General features: G+C 34.4%; 1 protein-coding gene across 1 annotated transcript; it reads left to right on the forward strand.

The window, feature by feature from the left end:
* The first annotated feature begins 4,248 nt into the window (after positions 1 to 4,248).
* Positions 4,249 to 5,354, forward strand: LOC5567253 (ER lumen protein-retaining receptor 3). The gene is made up of 2 exons (XM_001651645.2): positions 4,249 to 4,354; positions 4,408 to 5,354. Exon 2 carries the CDS (start codon positions 4,408 to 4,410, stop codon positions 5,071 to 5,073), a length of 666 nt encoding a protein of 221 aa, XP_001651695.1. The 5' UTR covers positions 4,249 to 4,354; the 3' UTR covers positions 5,074 to 5,354.
* The last annotated feature ends 4,678 nt before the right edge of the window (positions 5,355 to 10,032 follow it).

Consider the following 10,032-nt stretch of genomic DNA (forward strand, 5'->3'; position numbering starts at 1 on the left):
ATTGAACAAAATATTGTCGGTGTGCAGACAGACCGGACTAGATGATATTTTGGCCTTGTAGCGATATGTTTAGGATTTAAATAAATCTATTTTGTTACAGATAATCTATCAAACATATAAGTTCCAATATAACAGCAAAAAAAAAAAAATGCTAATATGATGTCATTCCACTGCTTGCAATATGTTTTCCTGAATTCATTGAAAGCACCTTGTTCGGTTTGACTTAACATCGAACAAATAAAGTTCATAAAATTTGATAACATTCTAAATTGATACTGACAATAAAATTTTGATTAGCTTCCTCTAAAGGTTTTGTTCAAAATGTTCCTATGTTTCTGATTGGGGCTTCAAGGGGACAGGATCCGTCATGTTTTTTCTATTCTCCAATCGAAACACAGTGAACACATTTTTATCGAAAAAAAACATCAGTTTTGAACAGAAAAACTGCTTTTGAAGTTTCATGACGATGATGATTATGATAACGGATTCTTGAACGTTAACAGGCCGTAATTACTACATAATTTCAGTCAAATTCCTCACATGGCTCTGGTGGGTATCCTTACAGCTTAGCTTAGACTGTCTAATCATATCAATGGTTGCTATTCCGTGATTGACCGAAGTCAGTGAAAATGCACAAAGAATCAACTAGAAGATCGGCTGGGAGTGGCCATAATCTTCTTCAGTGTGCATAATTCAGTGCCTCTATTTATACAGGGTCAATAACGGCGCCAGCCACGTGCTTGCAGTCAGGTGGGATAGGGGGAAGGAATGTTAGTGTGTAACCTTTGCTATTTGGAGACCGTGTTTGCCTCTGCATCTCCACAAAGGTTACTGGGAGGGATGTTTGTTAATTGGGAGGATCGTTGGGTCACAAGATTCACTTTGATAAGCGATTAGACCATGATAAATAATAATTATTGGTGAGATATTAACATGCTTATATGTAAATATAATATTTTCATTTGATATGAACAATATCTATGTAGAGAAAAATTATGCCGACACTTGACGTGACGAACCTTTCAAAGTTTGTTGAATAAAGTGAACCTTTCGCAAGTCTACACTCGTAGTGTCGAACCATTCAAAGTTTTTTTTTATTAATTACAACAATAAAGGTCAAAGGAAAAAGGTGTTTTGAAAAAAAAAATTAGACATAAATAATTTATGATTCAGAGTTTATGTCGACACTCACAGTGACGAAATTTTCATAGTTTGTTGAAAAATCAAATTTACGTCTCACCGTTGTAACGATTAAAAGTGCAGTCTTACATATTTTATAGATAAGAAATAGTAGCATGAAACGAGCTCACCAATTGATCCCTCATCCTTGAGCAGCAACAATCCACTTTCAGCTTTACTCGTTTGCTCGGCTATATAAAAGCACTCAGAGAAAATAGACGCGCGACCCTGCTGGGGCTGCTCGGGCTTTCCTGACGCACTGCCCAGGAGCAAGCGTCAACGTCAAAAAATCAAAAAGAACTAATCGAACGCGGCACTTTTCTTCGAAGGATCAAACACAACTAAACGATCGCGGTTTTTTTTTTCACTTTCACTCGACCGACGCGCGACATGTTTGATCCTGCCCTCATCGCCGGTACCCGCAGAAGCAAGCATCAAGGTCGAAGGATCAAACACAACTAAAGGATCACGCCACTTTTTCACTTTCACTCGACCGACGCGCGACATGTATGATCCTGCCCTCATCGCCGGCACCCGCAGGAGCAAGCGTCAAGGTCGAAGGATCAAACACAACTCTGACTCTGGTGGGTATCCTTACAGAACTTAAATTTAATATTTCCTAGAGTGGATATATATTTTATGCTACGCTACATTCCGATCTCCGTATACCTATTCCACTTGTTATGAGACTCCTAAAAAAATGTAGGTAATTACAATGTACTATAAATATATACATTTAACGGGTGTTCAGTAAAAAAATGAGAATGATTTTAATACTTTTCTGTAATTAAAGTAAAGAGCGTTTTTTTTTCTCCGAGAGAAATGCTCTCTGGACTCTTCAAAAATAGGTGGCATGTTTCTTTTCATTCGGGTTCTGTCAGTTAAATCGAAGATGGCGTCGTTTTTTTTACTATAGGCCACTGCACTGTTTTGATTTTGTATGAGAATTTGACTTTTACTGGCCTTGTTGTTTACAAATTTCGTGAAAGAGTGAAAGGGAGAGGTACATTTTTCTGCAGAGCCCCATATAACTGAAAAAAAGAACTGAAGACATATGTATTAACGAAAATGATTTCAATGCGTCTCATGCGATCATACCTGAGCGTACGTATTATACTGAAAGGTGACCCTAAACTTTTGCACGATTTTCCGCCAAAATTTTATGAAATTATGGTTCTAATGCCGTTCCAGTTTAAAATTTTGGTTGATCTAATGCTTAGGGGCCTTCCTTAGCCGAATGGTTAGAGTCCGCCGCTACAAAGCAAAGCCATGCTGAAGGAGTCTGGGTTCGAATCCCGGTCGGTCCAGAATCTTTTCGTAATTGAAATTTCCTTAACTCCCCTGGGCATAGTGGATCATCGTACTTGCCACACGATATACGAATGCGAAAATGGCAACTTTGGCAAAAAAATCTCTCAGTTAATAACTGTGGAAGTGCTCATAAGAACACTAATCTGAGAAGCAGGCTCTGTCCCAGAGAGGACGTTAATGCCAAGAAGAAGAAGAAGAAGAAGAAGAAGAAGCATGCTTAGAAAATTAGCCTTTTTCAGTGTATTTTTTTGAAAAATGTCATGACTTCTAGTAAAGGGTTAGTAAAAAAAAACAAAAAAAAATGTTTATTGTAAATCCTTACTAAGCAAAATTAAATCATTGCCTTTTGAATGAGTCATAGATAGTTTAGATTAGACATGTAAGCACAAAGATATGGACGAAACACTTTTGCACGGGAGTGTATAACATAGGTCTAAGAATCCTTAGTTCACCATTTTGTATGGAAAATTGAAAAAGTTACAAATGTATTGTTCAAAGTTGTACATTTTGCCTTCTATAGACTATCTCCCAAATGAGACCTACAAAACATTAACCAAAAAAATACATGATAAATGACATTAAACTTTCGATTCATTGGTTCGCAAAAAAATAATTGTGCTATAAATCGAATTACCATCGGTAAGCTACAACTTTAAGTATTGTAAGAAACTGCTAACGATAAACATGTATTTTGTTTTCATTTCATATAAAAAATTTTATAGTCTAACTTACCACAAAATATCTTTATACTCGGGGTAAGTGGAACCTATTGAAACAAGCACAAGAATCGAAACTTTTCCTACACGTTTCAAACATTTTCCTAGAGAGTACCTCCAAAACATTCAAACGAATGATTTTTATCAAAAAAAAAAAATCAGTCTTATATTACGTAATTGTTGAATATGGATAAAATATGACTAATTTTTTAAGTTTGTTTTTTTTCTATTTTTATTTTTGATATATTGAACGAAGACAGAGATAAAATTTCAAAAACATCATGAGAACGATTACTATACAAATTTTATTGAACTTTATTTGATATTTCTACCAAATTCAGTAGTTGCGGGAAACAGTTCCATCCCATTAAGTGGTTCTCTGCCATGCATAACAGTAATAACAAATTGTAATAAAACATTCAAAAAATCGTCAATTATTGAAAGCTTACGTGCTGCATTTCGATTGATAACTTCTAAACGATACATTCTGAACCTTCATATACCTCTTTACGCTTCTAGTGAGAAATTTTCGGTTAAAATTAAATGCGATGAGACAAAACCTTACATTTACGTTTTCTTCCTAAAACGTTACGTATTTTATGGTTTATCCCTTATGTACATCAAATATGTACTCAAAATTGAAAATATATGATTAATCAATCTTATCATTGCAATGGTTGACTTACTGATGTGGTTTGACGCATGAAACTGGATGTGTCCCACTTGCCCCGTTTAGCGAGGTAACTGCGTCTAATGGCTCCTTGTCCATCTTTCTTCTAAGGTTTTCACAATATCGAAATTATTCGATCAAATGTATGCACACACCAGCAAATATGTTACCAAAATGTGACCGTGTTGTTGGACTTGCAAAATATTGACATTTTTAATTTATATTAAACAATCTGTTTGAACTATCGTTTTTTTTTCTGTCCCACTTGCCCCGGGGTACCTTAGTATAGAATGAATGGGGATTTCAAATTCATCAACCACATTCTTAATGCAGAGAGTGAAGAGAAATGAGCAAAATAAGTTTTGAAAGAGTCTGCGTGCGCTAGTAGCTATCACCCTTGGATTGCAGTCACTTCGGGTATAGTACCTCCATAAACTTTGAACGGATTACACTGCGCACTTTGCAAGCTGTCACGAAGGTTTTAGTATATAACGTTTTTCACTTACAATTGCTGATTTTAGCATTTTTCAGATGTTCAACGTTTTCAGAGATTTAGGAGATTTTCTCCATTTATTCGCAATAATTCTGCTGCTCGTGAAGTTTATTCGCACAAAGTCATGCGCAAACATCTCTGGAAAAACCCAAATTTTGCACGCGATCGTATTCATGATGCGCTATTTGGATGTGTTTGAGACGTCATATGGGTCATATTCGTGCTGTTATTACTACATCACTTCGATGAAAGTTGCATACGTTCTGCTATCACTGCTGACTGTATACATGATCTACGGACCGTACAAGAAAACCTACGATCGCGAAAATGACACCGTGTACAATGACTTCCTTATCGTGCCCTGCATCGTGCTAGCAACGTTCCTATCCAGCATTTGTTCCCCAATAGAATTCTTGTGGACCTTCTCGGTTTTCCTGGAAGCGGTGGCAATTGTCCCCCAACTGGATCTACTGTGCAAGATCGATTACGTGGATAATTATACGACAGCCTACCTGATACCATTGGGGATGTACCGAGTGCTTTACATTCTGAACTGGGGCTATCGCTATCACTACGAAGGATACTATGATCAAAACAGCGTTTATTCTGGGTTTCTGATGGCTGTAGTGTTCGCATTGGTATTTGTACGTTTGTACATACTGAAGCGTCGTGAACATCGTTCGATGATCACTATTGTGGAATAAGTGATGGTATAATAATTTTAGCTTTTTTGTTATAAGTTGCCTACAACACAGCTAATATTCGTAATGCAAAAATACATTTGAAGATAAATTTATTAAAATTTTCATCGCATTGATTCTTTTTGAGACAGGATGATTAGTGTATATCAAAATGTACCTTTTGAAAAAATCATATTATTTAGATCTAGAGAGTATTATTATTTGCCTTATTATTTAAAACTGTACCAAATCATATTTGAAATAAAAAACATCCGTTTCTCTATCCTATTTCTTATACAGGGCTGGTAGTTGGAGCGTTTCTTGTTTTTGCGTTTGTTTCCGGAGTTTGACATTCTTGTTCGATGTTACGCAGCTTACAACGCCCGCGTTTTTTTTTGTCCCATGTTGTCCTCGGGTTTTTTGTTCAAACGCTTTTTTTTTTCTTATTTTCTGTTTATCCCAAGGTACCTTACCGTCGGACTTTTTTTTGAACAGCGGCTTTAGATTTTCGTGTTTACGCGTTTTTTCTTTATTGTATTCAAACCCGATTACCCTGCAGGGCTTAATTTCGCTTTTCACTGACTATGGAGCAAACACTATTACCACACAATCGACATTCACTACGCAAAATATAATTTATGCAATAAATATACTATCGTTTTCCCTTTTGACTGCCGGCATTCAAAAGATCCCAAGTTACGGTAAAGATGGGCGTGGCCGGGAATAGCGATATTCATGCATTTAGTATTCTTGTTAATGGTTAGAACAAGATAAACTCTCCTGCCTTGTTCCTGAAAGCAGTCTGGATGAGATTATTAAAAGGAAACATGAATATTGCTAGTATTCAATCTACGAAGTATACCGTAACTACGCTAACGCTAAAGAATTCATTTATTGCTAATAATTATTAATTCCTCCATGAATTTAGTTCAAGAAACCTTTCAGAATTAAACCATATTATTAGATAAATCTCTGAAAAAAAAACTTTAAACGTCCTCTGGTAATTTCTGATGAAACAAATCCTCTGATAATTTCTGATGAAAAATTCCAGGTGAACTCTTGCGAGGATCCACGAAAAACTAACTTTTCAGGAAGTCTTGAAGGTTTCGCCAGATGAATGGCTAAGATAATCAATGAACAATAATCAATTGAATATCTGGATAAAATCTTGCACGATTTTATTGAGGCATTCCTTGTTAAACATCGAACAGAAACTTGTGTATAATTTTTCGGAATAATTTCTGTAGTATTTGCTAGTATAAAACCATACATGAAATATTGAAGAATCCATAAAATTTTCACTTTATAAATTACTCGTTAATTGTTTGGAAGAACTGCCGGAGTAGTAATTCATAGAACAAATATTGGAGCAATTTCTAGATATTTTTATAATAACTTAATAATGAATCACTGGTCGAATGTATTGAGGAATTCTTAAAAGAGTGCCTAACAATATTCCAGTAATAATCCCTGGAAAAGTTTTGAAGCAATTCCAGAGAAAACTCGTAAATGAATTCACAAAAAATCTTTCGTAACAAATATCCAAAATCACTTCTTCAATTGGACCCATCCATAACTCCGTTACCATAACTCCAATCTTATAATTGAAAAATGAAAATAAAAATAATTTTACTATGGAGAAACCAAACTTCGAGATTAGTTATAAAATGAAATAAACAAAAATACCCACAATTTGTTTTATTTTCAATCGCATTGTTTATACTCTTAGGGATGGTACACAAATTATGTCACGCTAAATTTCGACTTTTTTGAATCTGAGCCAAATATATTAACATTTAGAGGTGGCGCAGGTGTCTTGAAGGTGAATTTTCCAGTTATAAAAAATGACCTTCAGTGAAGTAAATATAATTTTGTTATTTACCAACCAATTTCAAAAATTTTAGTATCATTATCTTCAAAATTAAATTTATGAAAACTTTGTAGAACATTTAATTTGTCTAAAATCAAAACTAGTCTTAGTTTAAAATAATTTTATACAATTTTTTCTCATTTTACCAAATCAGTTGGACATTAACTTCTTGAATACTCAATCAATTCCGAATCTTTTCACATGTTTTTGAAGCAAATTTAGTTGTTTTCAAACCATTCATACAACACATTTTTCTAAAAAATGGTTTTGACTGAGTTTTTCACTAAAAACTATCCAAAAACATGATTTTTTAATGCAAAAATCAATTTTCTTCTGATTTTTTAAGTTGTTTTGCCGGAAATTGCATTTATTCTATAAAACTTTAATTTACAAAGCATCTTACCTTTACTACGAGTTGAATAGTGCATATATTTTTCAACATATGCAAACATATTTTGTTTCAAAATTATTTAAAAATTGTTGCAAAGTGTTTCTTAAAAGTTTACCAAATGAGAAAAACCAGTTTCAGCTTTAGAAATAATATTTTACTGGCAAAAATTAAAAAAAAACGTCATTTTTCGTAAAAAAAATCATGTTTTGTGCAGTTTTTGCTGAATAACTTGGTCAAGACATTTTTTAAGTGAAATGTGTTGTATGAAAGGTTTAAAAATAAATGAAATAGCTTCAAAAACATGTAAAAAGATTTAGAATCGGTTGAGTAATCATGAAGTTATGGTCAAACAAAGTTGAAATTTTTAGTAAAATGAGGAAAAATTTGGAATAAATTATTCTTAACTTAAACATGTTTTGATTTTAGACATATTTGATGTTCTACAAAGTTGTTGTTAATTTAATTTTGAGGGTATTGATGCTAAAAGTTTCAAAATCGCTCGAAAATCAACAAAGTTATGTTTACTTCACTGAAGGTTATTTTTTATAACTTGAAAATTCACCTTCAAGACGCTTGCGCCACCCCTAAATGTTAATATTTTTGGCTCAGATTTTGAGGTTTCTCTTCTAATGTGATTTGAATTCAGTGGAGCACACGAATTTTTGGTTTTGTGAACTTTTGAAAAATAAGCCGCACCCTAATGCCCAGGGAAGTCGAGAAAATGAAAAGTGTTGTAAGCAGTGCTGGGAATGGTAATAGTAGTAGACTTGACTTTTCGCGAAAATCACGTGGCTCTCCCAGTACAGTAGTTCAAAAACGTGAATCTCATCAAGTAGCCTTTGTTGGGTGCACGAATTTTCTAAATCATGAGTGTCATTGAAGGCTCTAAATGCGGGAAATGCAGCGGGAAATACAACATTTTTCTACAATAATTTCGGGTTGCCCTTAGCAACGGGTGTTTTGCAATTTTCAAGGCATTTTACCTACAGCAGCGATGGGCGTGAGTTTCACTGGCTTCGCTGACTGTGATTGGCTTTGTTTGGCTACTGTAGAGTGAGTTTCAGATTTTTTCCCAACCCTGGTTGTAAGTATACAGTTTCAAATATTGATATATATATGATTTATGGTTATTCACTTTTCTGAATCCTTAGTTTATTTTTATTTGTGTTGTAAAATATACAAACCAACACTATAAACTAAAATGAAGGTCGTAAAATTAAGACCTTTGGTCGATTATTTTTATAAACCAACAATTTTCAACATTAAATTATCGAAAGTTTCTTTGAAACATGAATATTCGATAGTTTTTTTTATGCTCCCTACAACTTTGCACGATATGTGAAAAATTACAACAAAGTTTACATAGGAAATGGTTTGTACCTGAGACGAGACTCGCGAAGACGGTCTTTTTTTTCTATGATTGCTGAGTTTTTTTCTTATTCCACTTTGTGTTTATACCAATTATGCGCATGCTGTTCAAATCCTCACATGAACCTCTCAGCAAAAAATGATTGAGTTTGCATCACATCGAATCATAAATAGCCGTTTGAGTGAAATTTCATGCCAGCGAACGTAGCAGACATTAGAAATAATTAATCTTCTGCTAAGATATATCAGCAACTTTGGAAAAAACTGCTCCGCCGACTGAACTTCTTAATAACAGTTTACTTTGAACACAATACTTTTCACTTTTTCAGCTATAAAAACGGTTGGCTGCATTTGAAGTTTCGTGAGAGGGGAATCTAGGCTGCATATGACGTTGATATTTTTCCTCTTCGCGAGTCTCTCTCAGGTTTGTACCTAGCGAATATTTGTTCGGACTTTTTTGATATATTTTCTTGTTTGTCCTGTTATTGTTGATGTTCTTCCAAAAAATGTTCATGCCTGGTTGTAGAGGATATATTGGTTAATAAAAATACTGAAGACACAAAATGGCTCAGATTAATATTTATGCTGCAAATAAATCCAGAACGTGAGTGTCCAAAGCAGCCCCCGGAATCAAAAGTAGACCCGTCTGATGGTACAAGTCGAACTTGATGCCGGGTGACTAAATAGAAAAACATTTCGTATATGTTGAAAAACTCTTGATCATATTTTCTGGTCTTACATTCAACTGGAATAACGTTTGCTTCAAAGATAAGTGTTCTCTGAGCGCTTCCGCATGTGTAATCTCCGATAACTTTATTTGTCTGTTTAGCAGTATGGCATTTGCATATCTTGTAGCAAGCCCGATGATACTCCATATCATGGAAAGTCGAGAAAATCCCGGTGAAATCTTTCACCGGCACACAGTAGCGCGCCTTTACACAAAAGTCGAACAAATTCTCAAAAATGGAATGCTTCGCAATAGAAGATTGCAACGATTTTTGTCTAAAATTGTTAATGATTTTATTTGACATTTGTTCCAATGTTTCAACATTGGATATTGTATGGAACTCATTAGTACTTTTAAATTTCATCATGAATCCTCTGCAGAGCTTTCTTTCTGGTATTACAACAGCTAGTTCATATTGATACAGCATACAACATCGCTGGCCTGAAAATTTGTTTGAAGATTAAAAAAGCCTATCCTTAAAACAAAGTTTTGATTTTCTGTCAATAAGTAGTTAACGACATTTTATATATTCAGTACATTTGGCTAGAATGCACTCAATGTGATTTTTGGTGTGCGATGAAGTTGGTTAAAAATCAAACTTCCTACGATGGATGACCCATTTTCTAA

Source organism: Aedes aegypti, chromosome 3 (assembly GCF_002204515.2).
Source record: "Aedes aegypti strain LVP_AGWG chromosome 3, AaegL5.0 Primary Assembly, whole genome shotgun sequence".
Lineage (NCBI taxonomy): Eukaryota > Metazoa > Arthropoda > Insecta > Diptera > Culicidae > Aedes > Aedes aegypti.

Bases quoted from the DNA above. Each gene is read 5' to 3' on its own strand.
- LOC5567253 (XM_001651645.2), top strand. From the start codon at position 4,408: ATGTTCAACGTTTTCAGAGATTTAGGAGATTTTCTCCATTTATTCGCA.